The 22,158-nt window shown below is 36.5% G+C and overlaps 2 protein-coding genes and 1 long non-coding RNA gene across 3 annotated transcripts; 1 reads left to right on the top strand and 2 right to left on the bottom strand.

Annotated features, from left to right (window-relative positions):
- The first annotated feature begins 18 nt into the window (after positions 1 to 18).
- On the top strand, positions 19 to 2,455 carry LOC126378229 (uncharacterized). The gene is made up of 2 exons (XR_007568043.1): positions 19 to 260; positions 1,520 to 2,455. It is a non-coding gene; the product is annotated as an uncharacterized LOC126378229 (long non-coding RNA).
- On the bottom strand, positions 2,453 to 21,197 carry LOC126378190 (prostamide/prostaglandin F synthase-like). Its single transcript, XM_050026404.1, has 7 exons — positions 21,009 to 21,197; positions 15,701 to 15,796; positions 14,791 to 14,899; positions 14,094 to 14,222; positions 11,793 to 11,926; positions 4,809 to 4,877; positions 2,453 to 3,944 (listed from the first exon to the last, which is right to left on the bottom strand). Exons 1-7 carry the CDS (start codon positions 21,102 to 21,104, stop codon positions 3,927 to 3,929), a joined length of 651 nt encoding a protein of 216 aa, XP_049882361.1. The 5' UTR covers positions 21,105 to 21,197; the 3' UTR covers positions 2,453 to 3,926.
- On the bottom strand, positions 8,477 to 11,782 carry LOC126378115 (uncharacterized). The gene is made up of 2 exons (XM_050026294.1): positions 9,985 to 11,782; positions 8,477 to 9,760 (listed from the first exon to the last, which is right to left on the bottom strand). The coding sequence occupies exons 1-2, from the start codon at positions 10,124 to 10,126 to the stop codon at positions 8,496 to 8,498; spliced, it is 1,407 nt and encodes a 468-aa protein (XP_049882251.1). The 5' UTR covers positions 10,127 to 11,782; the 3' UTR covers positions 8,477 to 8,495.
- Positions 21,198 to 22,158: the final 961 nt, after the last annotated feature.

The following is a 22,158-nucleotide window of genomic DNA, read 5'->3' as shown; positions in this document are numbered from 1 at the left end:
TTGACAAGTTGAAAAGTAGCCTATTGCTACGATCCTTTCCAAGTTGTCCACTCCAAGTTTGGATCCAATTACGGAATCCTAAATCGCAATACCTATATTATACCTACGCTATATGCCTACGAAGAGGAGTATTAATTTATTTACTTTCACAACACACTGAAGACACGGGTTACTCTATTTTAAAAAAATGCTAATCTGTTGTAAGAGTTGCTAAAAACATAGTCAACTTGTTTTCTAATAAGTTTTAATTTGGCATCCATGTAAGTATTTGGTTATTATTATTATTCCTTATTATATTATGGTTTCACTTTGAGGTCGCAGGTTCCAATCCAGCACAGAACTAAACCAATAATTGTCGAATTGTTTTCGAATTCATATTTGGATCATAAATTATCACGTGCTCAGCGGTGAAGGAATGAATTTTCGGAGGTATGTGACCTAACCTGTATTGGGATGGGTTTCCCTTTGCGGGTTGGAAGATGAAATAGGCAGTCGCTTCTGTAAAAACCCGGACCTGTCAAATCTTCAGGTTAGGTAAGCAGACCCTGTGAAAAACGGCATAGTGCTAGGGAGATGATGATTATAATATGGTCCTCCACCCATCCTCCACCAACCCGCATGGGAGCAGCGTGGTGGAGTATGCTCCATACCCCCTCCGGTTGATTGAGGGGAGGCCTATGCCCAGCAGTGGGACGTATATAGGCTGTTTATGTTATGTTTGTGAATTAACAGCATCTGCCCAGTAGTGTTAGATTTGATTTTTTATTATAAGAGGAATCATGTAACTCTCGGCATGTCATGAGAGCAAGCTACAGAGGCTGCAAAAGATCGGGAGGAGTGGAAATCTGTTATTCGAACCCTACTCCATAACAGAGGATGAAAGGATTAGAAAAATAGGAATCATGACATACACCTATTTAACAATCACTCCCTAGCACAAGCCTCTATCAATTAGAAGGAATATACATACGTAACATACTGGAACTCGGTAATCAAACCTGAGGACCTTTAGTTTTGGCAGTGGTGGATCTAATTTAATTTTGAGTTATACCTGTCATTTTCAAGAAAGAAACAAAGGGACAGGTAATCGACAGGCATAAAATGTATAAACACACATCAATTTTAGACAGAAATCTAAAACAACCGTCTTTAAATTTTACATCGGCCAATAACCCGACAGAATTAAGTTGACAGCACACGTCAAACGTCTTGCATACCAGCGAGATACCTATTTATTTCGCTTGGGTTATTCATTCATTTTAAAATTAGCGACCGTCAATCATCCGTCCCTTTCCTTTTCGGCGTAACTTAACTTTCTTAACTTTCGGTGTCTACAAGAATTAGCACCATGGTGTCATTACACCATCTTATTGCTACCTCATCAACCCTACTTATCTCCAACAGTGGGATTTTGGCAAACATCCATAAATATTACAACAGAAATCTCGTGCAAATATCAAAGATGTCCGCCTGTTTCCCAAGAATACTTTTAATTCTAGTTTTTAATCTAATGTTACAGGTAAAAATGAAGATCTTCATCATAATATTGGCAACACTGACACTTACACTGGCAACACTGGTAGATGATGAATGCGAAGCGTGTCTTTATGGAACCTGTCACTATAGAGAAAAAATACAAGATGCTCCTGACTATCTTTCCCTTGTAAATGTTCACGCTGTGGACTACACTAAGAGAAGAATTTACTGCGAATTTTTATCAGACAACTTCAGAACATTCATAGGTTACTGGGAGAACAAATCTCTACAAAACTTCCGTTTCACTGATAAACTTTACAGTGTAACTGTAGATCAAAATACGCATGACGTTTATGTATCCAGCTTGGATGATAAATTTAAATTCAATCCTAACATTAAATCACGGACAACAGATCTTATAAACAAACTCAAAGGGATTAAATGCTTACAGTTTCATAAAGATACATTGTATTTTTCATATTCAGATACACTCTATAAGCTTGTTAATACTACTTTCGAGTCAGTTTTTCACAATTATCCATTAGCTGATTTTGTTGTTGATAAAAATGACGATGTCTACTTTAGAAATCGAATAACAGAAACTATTTACAAATTTAATAGTAATACACTAGAGAACAACTATTTCTGTAATGAAAATTTTAAGTTATCTGTGGATAAAAATGGCGACGTATATTTGAATACAGATAAAATATTGTACAAAATTGTTAACCAACAGCCTGTAGACATAGGGCACTTTAGTTTTAGTAAAGATTTTAGACCAGTTTTCGATTGGGATAATAACATAGTATTCGTAGATTTAGATAAATTATACGTTCTTAAACCCAGCAATTCCTCTTGTACTATTAAAAAAGGCGAGATAACGCAAGTTTGCAGTAAAAAATGTGAAGGAGAAGGCAAGTTATGCATGATTGTATGTTAAGTTATAAAGTAAGTTACCAAATAAATGAAAACAAAATAATTTAAAAATCTTTTATTCGAAAATAAAACACACGACAGTTACATTTTTAAAATGTGAACACTCAGTGAAACAAAAACAGGCAAAATGTATTATTTGGAACTCGTGACCAGAAATATTACAACAATAAATTAATTTATGAATATTATGCAGGTTGTAGTGCTGTAAAAACATGATAAAATACAATAATAATGTAAAATTGCACTATAACCTTAGAGCCTCAAATAAATAGCCATAAAAACGTATTAATTTACACTATTGTCATCTAAAAAAAATATTGTCTTTGGTTCAAATTGTTTTTTAATATTTTTTTATTATTCTTCCAGTTTTTGAATGTTTTTATTTTTTAAACTTTTGGAAATCTTGCTTTTTTTATTAATTATTTCTTTGACATATTTTGCATTTTTTTCGCGTTATCTTTTTAGTATTTTAATATTTGACTTAAATATATTTTTTTTATTTTATTAAGATCGAAAAATTACAAGTGCAATAACGCGGAACGGCGAAGCGAATAATGATGAACGGGCTTATTGCCTTATATTAATTTTACATTTTTTATTAACTGCCTATAAGTAGTTAAAAGTATACTTTTACAAAAGTAACTCAAAGTGCCTATAGGCCTAATGTTATATAAATTATATATAAAATAAAATTATTATAATACAAAATACAATAAAATTACAAAACGTCTAAAATTAGAGGAAGCAATGATATAATTATAAAAATAATTCTCTTACTTATTTCTTCAAAAGCCAAATATAACATTTAGAAGACAAATATCTGTTTTTAAATTTTGATTGCATTTTAATTTACATATCCAATTCATTGCTGGTTTTGACATTAGGGCATTCTTAGGCACTTTTTCAGTCTGTTAATTAATTTATTTTTTTCAATTAAAATTTATATAAATTTTCCCATTTTTTTCGTGGCGATATGTATGATTAAGAAACCTGTACTTCACAACCCATGTGGTTTTCACCATCTACCATTCAATAAAAAAATGTTCCAATATAATCTATCATTGGTAACCATAGTTTTAACTTGACAGGACTAAAACTAGTTCTATCTCTTTCTTGCACTTATTGTGCGTGAAGGACGGCACTAACCAAAGAGCTGTCAAACTTAAACGTCAAGTATATATCCGCCCGAATAGGCACGAAGGTCAAACACCTATTATAATTCTTTAATTTTTTAAAATATTTTTTTAAAATAAAATAACGATAAATAAAACTACAAGTAACTTCTCTACACCATTTTTAAAAGACCTCCCATCCCACTAACGCCATCTATCGGTCATAGACGCGTACTATAAACAGCATTCATGACGTCACAGGACAGTAAACAAATTCCCTATCAAAACCAGCAATAGAACGGCTATACCCAACTTCTCCTGCATCGCCTCTCTGCCCAAATGGTGTGGATAGGTGCTAGGGTGCAATTTTGAAGGGACCTCCGCCACGGCTGCGGACTTAGCTTAGGGCTTGACTTCTGTCTGAAAAATTGGTAAGTGTTTGACACCGGTATTAGTTCAACGCTAACTACAAACCTCACATCGAAAAATCAATTTTATAAATCAATAAATGGGAAAACCGTCTGATTTAATTAACACTGGGACTAAAGACTCCTTTTACATGTTTTTTTTTTTTATAACATAACGACGACTCATGACTACACGACTTTATCCCAACGCGATAGTCAAAAGGTACATCAATCGCAAGGTGAACTACCCACTACCCACGCCTCACTGAGCTTTCTGTTAGATTTTCTACATCAATAAAAGGAAAAACTGTCGGATTGAAACGCTTAGACTAGAAAGCTTGCTTTTAAGCTTATTTCCTTTTTTATTTCATTTTTTTTTCTTTTTTATCATACATACATAAACTGACTCCCGTAATTCCCAATGGGGTGGGCGAAGCCACAAGTAAAGGCAACTTGCATCCACTGTTGTGTGGATATGGAGTCCTAGGAAGTCTGACGATGTCGACCGGTATCGCCCGATTTCTCCAGGGACACATGTCGCTCGACAAATGTCGCTTAGTGCAGAGGCTCCGAGATGACGGACAACATGGAACATTCAAGTTTTATTTCGTTCAGACAGTTTTATTTTTCGAATGTTCTATACAGGTGTGGGTTGTTTCTTAGACAGCATTTGTTTATATATTTTCTCTCTTTTGTTTTTTTTTTCTTTTTTATTTATTATTAAATTAATAGTTTATTGTACACAGAACAGGATATGAAAAACAATTAGACTAACACAAGACAGACAAACGGTTCAGCGGTTGTTCCTTTTTTAGTGAAATAAATTATCGTATCTTATCTTTTTATCTTTATAGGTAGAAATATAACCAATACATACGGAACACTGGGTATCGTCCCGCTTCTGGTTGGCCATCTCCGGAGTATACTCAGCCTCCAAGCCAAAAGCCTGAAACATCATTATAAAAACAATAAAACAAAGATCTGTAACGATATTGCCCGAGAAATTATATGACAAAACACGTTGATAATTTTCGCTTATTTGTACCATAGACACAACCCGGTCATTCCTTACAAAAATTTCATTATTATCATGTCATGCCCACTTTAGAACCCAGTCGCTCTATCATATTTGACATTTAATGAGATTTACGGTTTAATTTGTCTACAAAGTTAATGTGACATGGTTTCAAAATGTATATGTCACCGTAAAATTGTAAATAACGTTAGATTATAATCTATCGATTTGAATCTCGCGAGATTGTGAACTGTCGAATAATTATGAATCGTATCATATTGCTTACAATTTAACGTATTATTTTTCGGTAGATTATAATTTATCGAAGTGAAACCGTCAAATTGTGATACGAAACGCACCTCGCGTGCTATACCATAGAGTTACAAAACTATTAGAGTGAGCATAATGTTAATTTGGGATTCTCTTAAAATGCATAAATGTTTTTGTCATAATTTTAATTATCATAATCCTTTTTGCATAACGTTTTTTAGCATAATAGTTTTACTTTCCCATAATAACATCTAGGAATACTGGTTTGTTAGGTATAACTTATTTTTGGGATTAATAAATAGATATCCATAATTCTTTTTTAGAATAATAGTGTTTTGTCATAATTTTTACAAGGCATAACAGTAGGTTAGGGTGCGGCGGGGGTGGCCCTTGGGCCACCCCTATGCCGCCAGCATGTTTATCTTACACACGAAAAGTATACTGAATGATACGTTTCAGATTTTTTAATTGTGATACATTTTTTCTTACCATGTGATGTCAGAATTATTGATTACTTACTAAATAATTAATAAATACGTACTTGATTTCACAATCTTGAAGAGCATTTATTTTATTTGACTGACACCTGTGTTTCATTCCTAACTCTATGGACACAGAACGGTCTACTGTAAGGCCGACCAATCAGGGACAGCCGTCGGACGGTTGACAATTTGACAATTGTAAGATTGTGATTTAACAGTTTTACTTCGATAGATTATAATCTGACGAATAATCATACGTTAAATTGTAAGCAGTATATTACGGTTCTCAATTTTTCGACAGTTCACAATCTCGCGAGATAGATTATAATCTAACGTTATTTACAATTTTACGGTGACATATACATACATATTAGTACTCGTGACCGTACCTAACACGTAACGCGTAAATGAGAGCAAGATAGGAAGTGTGGGCGAAACAGACAGTCCGCCGTCCTCCTTACTCCTTAGCGCCCTACGACATTAGACTATAAGACCTAGAGGGTGAGCTCGGCGCCCGAATAGGCTACTTGGCCTAGTCAAATGAAATACTTTTTTCGAAACGTCAAAACGTAAGTTTTCTTTGGCGTTTGTATGGAAATACTGTCCTGTGACGTCATCAAAAAAACCTGTCAAACGTCGTACTCATTGTTACTTAATTCATAAATAACATACATACATACATAAACTCACGCCCGTAATCCCAAATGGGGTGGGCAGAGCCACAAGTAATCAAAGACAACTTGCAGCCACTGTTGATACGAAGTCCTAAGATGGATATGATGAACCTTATGGTGATAAGGGATCAGCCTATCGCCCATAACATTAGTCCATCATGTTAGAGGACGCAATCCCTCTGTCTGTTTTTACGACATGCCCGGGAAGACAAGCAGCTGAACGTGTTCTACGTTTTTTATTTGCTCCCAGAACAGCATAGAAGCATAATTCATAAATAAAATTCGAAAATAAGTCGGAAAGTAAAATGAGATTGATTTTGATCATTTTAGACTGGCTTCTATTTCTAGATTACCAGTTTATAATTCATCTTTGACCCAAGCAAATACCCTATTGATGCGGGGCGAAGAGTTACATTTCTATCTTATTATTCCTTACTCTATACCCATAGCACACCACGGACACTTCATACAAACAAACTCGTTTTACACAGACACCACACATTGACGTTATCGTACACGCGCATCTTTGTGTGTGACGTCTGACGCTATACGATTCAAGTCTAAACTGTCCGAGGTAAACCTAGCTCATACGCTGGTGATGGACGGAGAGTTGCCGTTCTATACGTAGTATTATTTCTTATTCTATGACCATAGGTACATTTTGTATGACAAACCAAATTTTCTACATACTTTCGTAACAAAATTGATAGGAATTATTGTGCAAATTAGGTGAATACAAAATTACCATGTACAAAATTAAAATCTCTATATCTACTATAAAAATAAAAACAAATTATTCAAAATGGCAATAAAAGTTACATAACGTTACATATATGTACTATGTACTAACATAGAATTAAGTTCCATAGTTACTAACACTTTTAATATTTAATTTGATTGTTAAAACTAACCTAGAAAGTAAGTATATTGTTGCTAACAAATTAGGCCGGGTTTCCACTGACGCGGAGATGGGCGGAGAAGAGCGGAGATGTGCGGATTTGAGCAATGACAGAGTTCGAGAGAGCGAAAAACGAAGACGCTCTGTCACTCTCTCCCTCACGGTGATTGGTCGATTCCTACACATCTCCGCACAGCTCCGCGTCAATGGAAACGCAGCCTTATGGGTGCATACTCGTATTGTCCGAAATAAATGATTTTGAATTTGAATTACACAAATTATTATTTTTTCTAAACAACATTTACTAATTTACAAACGCGACAACTTAATATAGAATGTCGGACGGGATTGTTGGTAGGGAGCGGTTAACATTAAAATGGATAAAGGAACGCAGAAACCGGGACCCTGCCAAGATTTTAACGAATTATGAGGGACTCCAGAACTTTCTATGCTACATTACTCAAAAAATATAGATGGCGCTGTAAAGATTTGCCTTCGTTTAACCTTCTAATTTCATGGATAACAGGCATAATGCATCTTTTAACTTTGTTTATGGGTATAAATTATGAACCTTGTTATTACACCCAGGTACGGTCACGACCATTAATATGTATACACTTTGGTACCATGTCACATTAACTTTTTTGACAAATTGAACTAAATGTCAAATATTGTGTTAGTGCGACAGAGTCCTAAAGTGGGTACATTATATTGCTCATGACTGTACAACACATCTTCAACCGATTATTATTCTGTTCATATTAAAGAGAAGCAATATAGGTAGCAACATAATTCTATACCATATCTGATCCAAATATCAAGCAACCTTTAGGCAAATGAGACTAGAGTCTGTGCGGAAAGAGAACCGTCATAGGATTTAGAGGCGCAGCTGTGCTTAATTACCGTTTTTGTCATGTTGACAACACTGTTTCGTCATTACAGTGCGACTGTAACATCTTGATATTTTGTGGCTGTTAGAATATTGATTCATTTTTGTGATGAATATAATTTTAAGTTAATAATATTTTTATTTATTTTAATAATCATAAATGTAAAGTAAATTTTTAGGTATTTAATTAAGGAGAATAAAGTATATAATAAAAATTTGAAAAAGCGACAAAATAATATCAAAGATATTTCTGAATGGATGCAATGTGCAGTTTAAAGTAAATTTGTTAAAGTAGGTATAAAATAAAACTAAAAATGTATTTATATAATTTTATATTTATTCACTGGCTCCATGATCAGAATCATAATCAAAGTCTGATTCTAAATATTGAATGCCGGACACGGTTGAACTTTGTTTGGAACTACCAGACAGATCCAAAGAATTATCTTCTTCTGAACTTGATGTGCTCGAATCTGTTACATTTATAATAAATTCTTGCATATCCTCCATTAAACGGTCTTGTTCCCAATATTTTTGTTCTACATGTATCACATGATCACACTCTTTTCGCCAATGTTCTGCGGTAATAGTTCTGAAGCATTCATTTATAATTGGTAATAGTTCTTTTGCTGATATGTTCACATTCTTTGATGCTACTTGTCTTTTTGCTAAGCTCCATATCATCTCAATAGCATTCAAGTCGCAGTGATATGGCGGTAACCTGACAACAGTATGACCATGCTCCTCAAGTAGTTGATCAATTTCAAATACTGGTTCTCCTTTGTTCCTTTTTACTAAACTTACAAGTTCAGCTTTCAGCGCGTCAACTGGATATTCTATTCCATTATCTTCCAACCATTTCTTCAAAGTTTCTTTCCTGTCATTGCTATTTGGAGGTTTATTTATGCGTGTACTATGATAGGATGCGTTATCTAGCACAATGACAGACGGTTGAGACAGGTTTGGCAAGAGTTTTTCTTTTGTCCACTTGGTAAAATTATCTCGATTCATGTCATGGTGGTAATCCGCTGAAATACTTTTAGTTTTATATGCAAGTAAACAATTTTCAATGAATCCTTCTCTGCTACCAGCATGAACTATAATATATCGTTCACCAAGAGAAATTGCTTTAGATACTCCAGGTTCATTGGGGCCTTGCCAACACTTACTAACTTCATGTGCAGTATGAATATACGTTTCATCAATATATACAACCGGTTTTCCAGTTGCCCTCAAGTGTTTCATTATTCGCAAATATTTAGCGCGCCAGACCACGATATCATGTCTCTCTATGAGAACTTTTCGTTTTGACTCACATTTTTTATATCTATAACCCAGTTCTTTTAAAACCCCACGGAGACTAGTGATTCCACCGCAAAAGTTTATGTCTTCCTTTAACACACGATGTAGCTTCCTCAAAGTCGGTACCTCCTTCCTTACAGCATAAAATTCACGTATTTTGTTACGGATGACGCACTTATCAAAATCATCAAGAATGACTTTGTTTGGTCTTCCTTTGCGTTTTTTCCCTGGTGTGCACCACACGCCGTTATTTGTGGAACCTTCTTTTTTTATTTTAGATATTGTATCTCTACTTAAGCCTGAAAACAAAATTTTAAGTTAGTCTAAACGCATTATAAATGAAAAGTATCAACACTCTTTGTACCTGCTACCCAAAAACATTGATTGCAACAAAACAATCAATTATTCATATATATTGTCACATATTTAAATGAATTACTTCTAATTTGTATACATTTCGAGATGTCAGGGATCGGAGGTTACGAGGAAGTCTAGAAAACGTTCAAATAAAACGGATACTTACAGGACATAGCTGCCACACGTTCCGTGACTTTGTTTAGGTCAATAATGGTGTGTTTCGCGGATTTCTCTCTCTGGCAAAACTGAATAATATTAAATATTAATTCCCTTGTAGAACTGCGTAAGGTTTTACCTCTTTTCGACATGATTTTAATCAAAAATCACAAGAAAACAACACGACAAAAAACTGTATCAATGCGAAATCACGTTTGACATTTGACAGATGGCTGGATTGGGTTGCCATGTAAAAATCATAATGTTAGTTCCATTTTACGCCACGCCGGTTCTCTTTCCGCACAGACTCTACAAGAAAGAATTTGAAAAAGAGAAGCAGCCAGTGTCCTTACTATTAAAGTTTTTACAACGGAAACATTTCCACTTTAGGAATATTCCCGAGAAAGGCACATCATTGGTCACATCTAGTTGTAGAGCCGACAACTAGGATAAAAGAGTTTTAAAGTGGACAATGCGCTTAAACAAAAACAAGATGGGCGGATGTGGTCAAAAAGGACCTGTGTATGTGCAATGTCTCCGAGAACGACACGTCCGATAGAGCGAAGTGGAAGAGAAGTACGAAGAAGGCAGACCCCACCATCAGATGGGATTAATAAATGCCAAGGAGAGAGAGAATGCGCTTAAGCAAACGTATGATACTCCAAACTAGAAGGAGTAACGATATATGAAAACCAATCACGGTTGGTGCAGAGTAAGAGAGCCAAGCATTAAGGCTTTGGATGAGAAGAGATTACGAAAAAATACGATGATTACGAAAAAGAGATAGATATATAAGTATTATAGATAGACAGAATGAGACGAAAGAATTTATAATGCTCTGTACAAAATTGATAGGAGAAAGACATGGCCTTAGAAATAGAATAATGGGCACTAACCTTTACCATGCCTTCTTTGGAGAAAATTTAAAAAATGTCTGGTGGAAAAGAAAGGAAAGGTTAATAAATGTTTTTTTAAAAGGAATAAAATAATAAAGATTTAAAACAAATGTAAATAAAATAAAAATGAAACAGAGGAGACAGAACACTTTACAGTCCCACATTTGGGTAAATTCTAGAAGGTTTCAGCAGCTCCAAGAATTAATTTCGGAACTTAATATAGTTTGTTTGTTTTCACTTACGGTGAATGCTGTGTACGCATGTAATTGGCATGCATATATACCAAGTCTTTCTTTCTATTTATAATGTTGTCTGTAAAAGTTTAATGTGTATTGCTGTATGTGTACCTAAATAAATAAATAAATAATAACTTTGTAGAGAGAAGTACCTACGTAGACAAGAACACGACACTGACCTACAGAATATTCGTCGAAGTATTTTGAAAAAGGAAAATAATGAAAGGAACTTAAATTGGAGTTGGAATAGATCTACTCTGAACCAGCGTGCGTATATAAAACGATTGATGAATGTGAAAGAAGCAAGATAAGTGTGTCAGGATCGAAGCAAATTGAATTCCATAGGTAATCTCTGCTTAAATTAGAGTTACAGCAGGACTTAACCTACTTTACACATTAAAAGCCAGTACTCTTTAGATAAAGACAAAAACACTATAAGATAAAAGACGAAACAAAACGTGAGTCAGCAGGGCGCAGAGAAGTTTTTTTTTGCTTTTTGACGTGAATTATTGCAGGTTCGCCTCAGGTGGCATTAAATTGGCCGGACAAATGGGGTAGGGAAAAGTGGTGAGGAGTAAGTGATAGGAAAGAGAAGTAGATACAGTAAGCAAGGAAAGGATAAGGAGAAAGGAGAGATGTAAGGGAGTAGGAGAGAGAACTAAGCAGTAAGAGCACAGGTCACTGACCTTGAGGATCTCCTCATTGGGCAGATGGTCCGCGGGTCCGGTCTGTCTGAACTCGCGCAGCAGCTTGCCGCCGGGGCCTACCAACAATGCGCCGCCCACCTGACCCCAGTCGCCCTTCGTGTCGCCGCTCAAACCTACGCAGAGACCCTTCATTTGCACAACATTTATAAGATTCATGAAGTATAAATGAATAAACCATTTTAGCTGTGTTTTCACTAACACAGTTGGCTCGACCATTATAGACGGCGATACCACTTCGAACGGAAAGCTCGGTGAGGTGTGGGTACTTAGGTCATCTTGCGATGGATGTACATCTACCCCATCGGGATCGTGAGCTCATGTAAGACCCTAGAGTTGTGCAAACCAAGAGTCTCCCAATGATAACAAAATTAGAACCTCAATAACATCCACATTGGGTATGTGATCCGCGGGGCCGATCTGTACGAAGTGTTGCACTAAGTAACCGCCTTTGAGGACAAACAGTGCCCCGCCATTTTGTAGACCGTCGCCGATCAGGTCGCTTTGTATGCCTGGAGTGGTTTTTTTTTTTTTACTTTATGGACAAAGCTGATACAATGGTGCTAATTCCTGTAAATACCATCTATTTTTATTTTAAGTTATATCTGTCATTTTCTAATCCGGCGAAAAGGAAAGGGACGGGTAATCGTCAAGCATAAAATTTATGGAACAATCGTCAATTTTAAGCACAAATCTAAAACAACCGTCTAAAAATTTTACACTGGCCAATAACCCGACAGAATTATGTTGACAGCACACGTCAAACGGTTTGCATACCAGCGAGATACCTTTTCGATTCGCCCGGGTTATCCATTCATTTACTCATTCTTCCTAAATTTAAGAGCTGTCAATCATCCGTCCCTTTCCTTTTCGGCGGATAAGAAAATGACAGGTATAACTTAAAGTAAAATTAGGTGGTGTCTGCAGGAATCGGGGCCGATGTATTACCAAACACCGGACACTACGTACAAAAATCTCATTCTTACCGCATGGCTCCTGTTCACCGCATGGGCGGATCCAGGGGGGATGTGACCGCCCCCTGGGCGACAGGTTGGGTCATGGGTGGTCACTACAATCTCTACGGAGATAGGTTGTCTTCGTCTAGCAGGGCTAACAAGCGCAACGTGATAAAATTATCGATCGATTCAATAAATTTTGTCGAAATCGATTGTTTTCTAACCCAACATGCGTGTTTGTTCGCATTTTGACAGAACGACATGACTTATTTGATAAGATAAGATTCTTTATTTGCCTTAAATGCAGTGTGACAGATGTTACAAAACAATATAGTTTACCGTGCATTTAAATTACATAAATCATGCAAAATTTATAAAATTTAAAATATAAAAGTGTCAATACAAAGGTCCTATCATGAAATTAATTGTTGTACAGATTTAAATAAATGTCATTAATTGGGTTCACATATCAGCGCCAATCGACAAAACGACATAATTCTATCTTCATTTGCGCATTTTAGCCACCTGACATAACTGGATCCGCTCCTGGTCCACAGGATGGGAGCGTATATTACATACGCTATTTATGTTATGTAAGTGGACATGTAGTCGCAGGGACTGTAACCTGGGGCCTGTTTAATAAAACTTACAATTGTAAATTACAACGACAATTTGGTGTTCATTACGTAGCTAATTTGAAGCTGCAAAATAATTGTGATCACACACTCCGCAATGTACATCAAATTGTCATTGTAATTTACAATTGTAAGTTTTATTAAACAGGCCCCTGGAACCTGACAGAGGGCAGCAGTAACTGTCAGTACTATTTAGAGGCGGAGGACAGGAGTTCTAGGATGGCTTTGTAATAGACCACTCTGGGCGCCATCCCACTTGCGTCAGACAGAGTACTGCGGGGCGGAAGGCAAGAGGGAAACCACTGCCCTATTTTTCCCTAAAAATAGAAAATACTGAATGATGAAGTGGACATGTGGCTGAGTGAGTGATAGGTGAGTTGAGATGATTGTGTGAGAAGTAGACGTGTGACATAAGTAGTACAGAAGGTATAGAAGGGATGCATAGACAAATGATAGATTGAGTGAATGAGTGAGAGAGTGATAGCACTGAGAAGGGAAGGAGATGGAGAGATATAGACGATGGCGGATGGTAGACGATGGTGGTGTGTACTGTATTCGGAGATAAATAAAAGAAGTATTTGAACCGTACTTGAACTAATTGAGCATCATCATCTCCCTAGCATTATCCCGTTTAACACGAGGTCCGCTTACCACATGATTGTATGATTGATTGAAAATAATAAATCACTCACCCATGGCGCGTCCTTTAAATATGGCGTCTCTCGATTGCTTCCAGAAGAGTGACGCTAGAATACTGACGACATTGAATCGCTTGAAGTTCAGCGCCTGATACGTTGACAGCTCTTCCGCGTAATACAGATCTGGAAATTTTGAGTTAAATCATAAGCGCGTGTGTGGTCCAATATTTGAGCTCACCCAAAAACTCCAAAAAAAGTCTTGAATTTAGTGATGGAAAATTCCACTTGATATTAACTCAGAATCGTGGTCTGAATCATCCCCCTCAATATTCGTTACGATGTCACTAACACCCTGTATAGTGCAGCATTTATTAAGGAGTGAGATGTTTGAACGCCTCTGGAGTCATTAGGTATTCTTCAAAGCTGACACAGCTCATCAGAGGCTCACACTCCCCTAATATGTGTGGAAGAGATTCAGGCGGCGCTTTGTGACAGAATCTACACAACTCGATCCTTTAAACAAAGAATAATACTACGTATAGAAAGAATGACCAACTCTCCGCTCCCCACCAGCGGCCGAGCTGCGTTTACCTCCCTGCGAGCTGCGAGTTCTCACCAAGGTGCGCGTTCTGTTTGTTTTTTTTTTTGTTTGATAGCGTATTCCTCACGACGTTACTACTATTCCTTTAGATGCATAATGTCCATTTTGCACACTGGACATTATGGACCTAAAGGCTACTATTACACATACCTCCATCAAAGAACTTGCCCTCGACGAACTCCTTGGAGCCCGCCTCTTCCACCCCCACTCCGACCATCTTGATGCCATTCTTGTGTAGCACCGGTGCTATTTCTCCCAGCTGAAAATGAGCGCACAGAAGTACTTAGTTTCCGAGATTCCGAGTTAATATCAAGTGGAATTTGCCGCACATAAGACCTTCCTTCTTGCCACATGACTCCAGGTCTATGGGAGGTACCCCTTAGGTTTCTGTTCCCCGACGAAATGTATGAAAACAAGGCTAAAATTGGGCATCGATTTAAAAGTTCGAGTTTTATACAGATTCAAGAGACCGCAAACATAAGTATACATACATAAATAGCCTATATGCGTATATAGGCTATTGCTGCTGGGCACAGGCCTCCCCTCAATCGCTTTCATCTCATAATGACAACTTCGCAAAATGCCAACCACTCGTAAAATGCCAACTTCTCAATATGCCAACTATCAATATATCGATTTTTTGATGATGAAAGTAAGTGGCTGGAGGCTGGAACTTTGAAGATGAAATTATGTAAAAAAAATACTTTCAAAAATTGCGTTGATTAAAAAAAACAAAATACACATAATATTTTTTTTTATTAAAGTGAAATATAGTAATTATCAATATTTCAATTATTATTTTTTCTTTTAGATTATTATAATAAAAAAAATTTTTTTTTAACAAACAAAACCCACTTCAAACGCAAAACTAAAAAGCAATAAATAAATTTACTTCGCACCGGGAATCGAAACGAGGACCTCCGGATCGTGAGGCCAACGCTCAACCACTGGACCACGGTCGTTTCGAAATAAAAACACGAATCATGAATTGACATCAACTCATCCCCCAAAGTATTCGTTACGGTGTCGCTAGCACCCTGCATTACTCGAAATAATTTACCTCTTTAGCCCACAGCCGACACAGCATGCATCCCCAGCGACGGAAGAATATGATGGCCACATTCTGGTCCTGCCAGAAAGTCTTCAACTCTACGCTCTGAAATACAACAAAGAGATAGGTACACGTACCCACTTTAGAACCCTGTCGCACTACTATTATATTTGATGATACCTCACAACCCTGGTGTCAGGGTTATAATTGAGCCGCCAAAAGCCCCTGCCATGGCTCATGTAAGGACTACTTACTTACATCAGTAAGTAGTAACCGGGACTAACGGCTTAACGTGCCTTCCGAAGTACGGATCATCTTACTTTCGAACAATCGGGTCAGCCTGTAAGCGCCGAGGGCTCTTACCCAGTACAAAATTTAAGACAACAGGCCTGAAGGTGCCCAGTTGGGCGCGAACCTCGGGTTAGGTCGTCATCTGAGAGGAAGAATATTTGAAAGAATTAATCGACCCTAGTGGGTCGATAGCGATAAGCGCTGAATGATGGGAAATCGTCGACCACGCTGGCGGGGTCGGTGTCGGGTCGGGTCGTTGCGAGATGATTGGCCGCCTCTATGGCTAGAGCAATCGGGTCGTCCTTCGGGGTGTTACGTCCTTCGGTGATGAATGTAGGTAGAGGAATCAAGAGAAGTATGTCAGGATCGAAGCAAATGGAATTCCATAGTTTCTGCTTACCCCGGTGGGAAATAGGCGTGAGTTTATGCATGTATGTTGTACATCTGCTGTGTATACATAATTAATAATGTCCGACATGATAGTGCATACATATTCTCGCGAGTAAGGTCAACCTTAAGTATAGGCTAGGCAATTCTGTCAACAACATAGGTTATACCTTCGACGTTATTCCTTTTTAAACTCGTAAACAATACTGCTGAGATAACATTTTCGCATAGATAATATTATTGCTAAGATAATATTATTGCATAGATAATATTGTTGCGTAGATAACACATCTTTACAACATCCGCGAAGTCGCCAGTATGTCGGTATTCTACAGACTGCACTCGGGGAGTGTGCCCGTGATCTACACGAGCTCATTCTACCATCCCCCTTTTATCTTAGGACTTCCACACGTACGGCCGAGTTCCATCCCTATTTGGTAGATATCCCAACTATTCGCACAAAGCGCTTCGCATCGTCCTTCATTATGCGCACTGCTAAGGAGTGGAATTCTCTGCCGTCTTCTGTATTTCCGAATGCATATAACCCGGGTGTTTTCAAGGCCAGAGAGAACAGGCACCTTCTGGGCGAACTCGCTTTACTTAGGCTTCGTCAATGCTTTCGGGCAAGTCTAAGGCCAAGAGCAAACCCATCAAAGGTAAAAAAAAGATAATATTATTGCATCGCATAACAAACTAATGATGAACAACGCTTCCCGAGTTCTTTGCTAGACCAACATGACTGCACTATTTTGTTTCGATCGATTCATACGCAGTACATAATTATAACTTTGCGTTATGACAGGTAATATTTCTTTAAAACGTGGAATACCTATGTAGGTACTTATTTGACACCAACGGTGTATTTTTTGTAAAATTAATTCTAGTAGATTGGAATACATATCAATAATGGTTTTATTACGTTCACGTGTAGAAGTGGGTAACCACCACAGTTGGCCTTGCAACCTTGTAGGCCGCGAAATGCAGGACAGCGAATAGTCCACTAGTCACCACTTTGGTAGTTTTTTTTATAGGGTTTGGGTTTGGATGTAGTAATATCGATCGTTACACATGCCAGAGAGCTGATAAGTAGCACATAGCTATGTCCAGCGGTCTTGCAGCCATCCAATAATGGCATATCTCTGGATGTTATCTACCCATCGTCTCATAGATCTGGCTCTTCCCGCGTGTTCTCTCTAGGTCTCCATTCTAGTGTTGTCTATCGATCGATAGACTAATCTAATCTAGCCTACAAGATCATTAGAGCCTACAAGAAGATAAGAGAGCGACCGCACGCGGCAAAATCGAATTTGTGGTCGTAGCGCTGCGAATTGCCTCAGTTATCTTTTGGAAGTGGATTCGGACCACGAGATAAAATAAAATTTAAGTAAATACTATCTTCACTATCCGAACCCACTGTGGTCTGTATCGAGCCTCTACAAAGTTCTTCGTCAGTTCACACCGCGTTGTGAAACGATCGATTCAAAAAGAGGTCTTAATCGATTCTCAGCGGGCACATGACATAACTATTTTGATGGAAATTGAATTATAAATAACTCCTTATCTTACTTGTTTCTACTCACATACATAATAGGATAACAAAACAGATTGTTTTCGGCGACATAGTATCGCCGCCGGCACCGGTTCAAGGAATAATACAAGTAATAAGGAATTCGATAATATATTTTTTTTCTAATTTATATTGTTTTTTTCTATTTTAGGCTTGAAATTAAAATGAGACCTTCCTAGTTATGTTCCCCAAAAAAACTGTAGATAGCGTTGAACAGTTTTGTGTTCGTTTAACTATCTAATTTCATGAATAACAAACATTATGCACCTTTTATCTTTGTTTTTGGGTGTAAATGATGACCCTTGTCACACTCAGGCAGAACACATCTTCCACCCATTATTACCTATTCTGATCAAAATAAAGAGAAGAAATATAGGTAGCAACATAATTGTATAAGTATCTTTTATTATTTTATTATTTATTAAAAATAAGCACAGTACTTAATACATTTTTTTACAATTGACGGTGCAACAAAAACCAACTTTGGTTTATCCGTACACCGACATTCACCATCGTCGCTTCCAATTTGCAACATAATATCATGCTCGAACAAATAGTACAATAAATTGGAACATGTAGGTAGGAATTTATACACTTGCAAGCGAAGTACACAAAAACTAGTTCGCTGCATCAGCTTCACCCCGCGCGTCACACGTAACTACCGGACAGCGCGACACACAGGAGGTTTTTGCGGCTTCTCTAATATTTTTCCTGATTTAAGAAATGGTGCTTTAGTTTGTATTTAATGTTAAGTTCAGTGATTTCATTTTTAAGGTTAGTAGGTAAGTCATTAATTAATTTTGGTACTTGATATTTTAGTAGTTGTTTTCCATATAAGTTGTTAAATTTTGGTATTTTTAAGGTTAGTTTTGAAGCACTACGTGTATTTATTATGGGTTTAATAATATGTTGCAGATTTAGGTCAAAAAAGTTTTCAGAGAGGAGTGTATATTTAATTTGGTCGTGTATAGGCATGATTTTGCAGTGCTGAAATAGGTGTAAGTAATTGTTCTCATGCTTCGTTTTAATTTTAGGAGGCACAATGGCTTTCAATAGTCTTAATTGCAATCTGTATATTGCATCAAGATGTGTCTTACACGTTCTACCATAGCTACTCAACCCATAATATATTATTGTTTCTCCTAAGGCAATTTGTCGCTTACAAGATTAATGTGCTCAGTCCACTTAAGGCGGTCATCAATTACTAAACCAAGGTATTTTTGTTTTTTGACTACCTCCACTGGCGTGCAAGAGCAGTTTGGTATATCTGCATGCAGACATGCATGATTATGAGCAATCAAGCGCAAGCTTTGTTGTTTCCTGTTCTGGCTGGAGCTTATATACATTAGTTTTGTTTTGTCGGCATTGAGCGAGAGACCAGCGTCATGAGACCATTTAGTGAGCAGTGTAAAGTCCATTTGTAGATTTTTAAGGGCTAAATCTAGATCCTTGTCAGCTGATATAAGACATGTATCATCAGCGAACTGGTAGACCTGATCTGATCCAAATATATATGCTTCTGCCATTACATTATATTTTTGCATAATTATGTACCACGAGAAATGAAATAATAGGTAAGTATCAATCAGTAAAATATGAACTGCGCCATCTATATGGTTTTTGAGGAACATAGCGTGGAAAGTCGCTCTTTAAAAGGGGAGGATTGGCATATACGTATGTAACCTGTTGTGAATTTGAATCGAGTCATGTCAATTGTGTATTAAACCAGTTCCCACTGTGAATAGTGGTTTTACTTGCTCTAAACATATCAGTTACACAATAGGTACCTATTATGTCTTAGAGGGAATGACCAAGCAATAAAAATCCATTATTTGGCAAGCTGATAACATACATAAACTCACGCCTATTTCCCACCGGGGTAAGCAGGGACTATAGAATTCCATTTGCTTCGATCCTGACACACTTCTCTTGCCTCCTCCACACTCATCAATCGCTTCATACACGCACGCCGGTTTAGAGTAGATCGTATTGAACCTTTTCTAAGGACATCTCCAATTTGATCATCGTAAGTCCTAGCAAGCTGATAACCATTGATAAAATTAAGGTGTGTTTAACCAATCAATAAATAAGTAAGAAATTATGCAAAGTGCATTAGGGTATAATTAATCTACTTAATGGATCTACATACATAACATAAGATTAAATAGCCTATATGCGTCATACTGCTAAGCACAGGCCTCCCACTGCTAGGTATGGAGCATACTCCACCACACTGCTCCACTGCAGGTTGGTGGAATGGTACTATAGCTAAGCGAAATAAAAGGAAATAGTTACAAAAGAAACTTAACTAGGTAGGTACATGGCAAATGGCAGACTTATCGCTTCAAACAATTTGTTCGAAGCAATCCTAAATTGAAGAAAGTATGTAAAAGTTTAAACAATCTCAGAGAACATTTTTAGCTAGCTAAAGAACTCTAAGTCCTGAAGAGAATGAAGGGAGTGGTCACACAAAAATCTACTTTCAGTAAAAAAAAATCTGGGAGTTATAATCTATTAGTAACTTTAGGCTTTAGAAATATTTTGATGGATTTTGTATGGATCATCAAATTTTGTGTTTTTGTGCAAATAAAATTGATAAAAAAATTCTAACACCTAACTCATAATGCTCCCTAAAGTATGGTCACGAGTATAAATAATATAAATATGATAATAAAAATATATATTTATGAACATGTAAACTTTTTTGTCAAAATAAACCATAACTCTCATTAAACATCAAATATGATATTGCAACAGGGTTCTAAAGTGGGTTCATGATATTGCTCATGGCTGTACACTCTAAACAAACATCTTTCTTGTTTTGATGCAATAAAGCATTATTTATGTTTGTATAGGATGAATGAATTTATTAATGAAAGTTTTAAAACAGCTAAAAACGATACAAACTAAAATACCTAATATCTAGTACCTAGTAAAAATTATCAACGCTCATAAAAAAGATGCATTCTTTAGTTAATTACTTATAAGAGAATAGAAAGTTGAATAGGTATGACCGGCAAAAAACAAATAATCGCGATAACAGTCAAAATATGTGAAACTTCAATAACTTACCTGTCCATTCAGCACACTTTTCACTTTGTGAGTTCCAATTACTGATAAATCTGTAGTCATTTTGATTATGTTTTTGTAAAATTGAATTTTAAACATAAATATAGTAGAGAAATAAGAGAGGCGACCGCAGCGTAATATGACTGTTTCAGAATTTAAAGGTGAAACTTTTCCGAACGAAAAACGATTCGAATGTCAACAAAAAATGGAAATTCTAGGGTGGGGAAACGAAAAATTGTAACGTTATTTGTAACGTTACGGGTTAACTTGGCTTTGTATTTAACAGTATTTCGTTTTGCGAAAATCCGGAAGCAGGATTGTAAATCGCATCCATTAGTGCAATTTAGAAACCAAAACAATAAAGTAGGTTAGGCAGTAGGTAGATATTTTATGGAATGCAGCAAGCGAGGAGTGGGTGTATATTATTATGCTATACACCGCTGCCTCCCCTTCAAGGGTATTTGCGTGATGCTATGTTATGTTGCTGTTACGTTATTTTAATCCACTTTTTATGGGTCCTGATTTCGATCAAAGTCAAAAGTTATTTATTCCTAATTTGGGTGCTTATTTTTGATTATTGATGCATTGTTTGTGGTGTCTTAGTTTATACCATAAATAATTATGTTGTTTTACTTTGTTTCATTACGTTAGTATATTTATAAATATTTATTACTAATATAGATGTAATAATAGTATATGTAAATAAATAAATGTTATTATTATTAAAAGCAACAAATAAGTTTTCCATCATTATAAACTTATCCAAATCGTTTTGTTACACTGAAATGGTAACGAGTATAACAATTTACTAATCGCAGCTAAAATTAATAGGTAGGACCTTGGAAGCACTGTTCAGGTCACTATTTTATAGTGCACACTTTACATATTGACAATTATTGCCATGTAATACGAACAATCTAAGATAATAAAATAAACTTGAATAATAAAGCTACTTTACCAATTATCCGATTATTCGTTTTATTCATATTTATAATTTTAAAATTTTATTTTACATGAACATAATAAAAGAGGATTACGAAATGCTACTAAAAAACACCTTTTCAGAATTTTTGTTTCCACTGAACTCGTATCTGACATATAAGCGTTTCTGTGCGCTCATTGGCGTAATAAATTGAACCTCATGCCACTAACC

Source organism: Pectinophora gossypiella, chromosome 25, assembly GCF_024362695.1.
Source record: "Pectinophora gossypiella chromosome 25, ilPecGoss1.1, whole genome shotgun sequence".
In the NCBI taxonomy this organism is placed as follows: Eukaryota; Metazoa; Arthropoda; class Insecta; order Lepidoptera; family Gelechiidae; genus Pectinophora; species Pectinophora gossypiella.
Note: the sequence above shows the minus strand (reverse complement) of the source record. Positions and strands in the feature narration are given on the sequence as shown.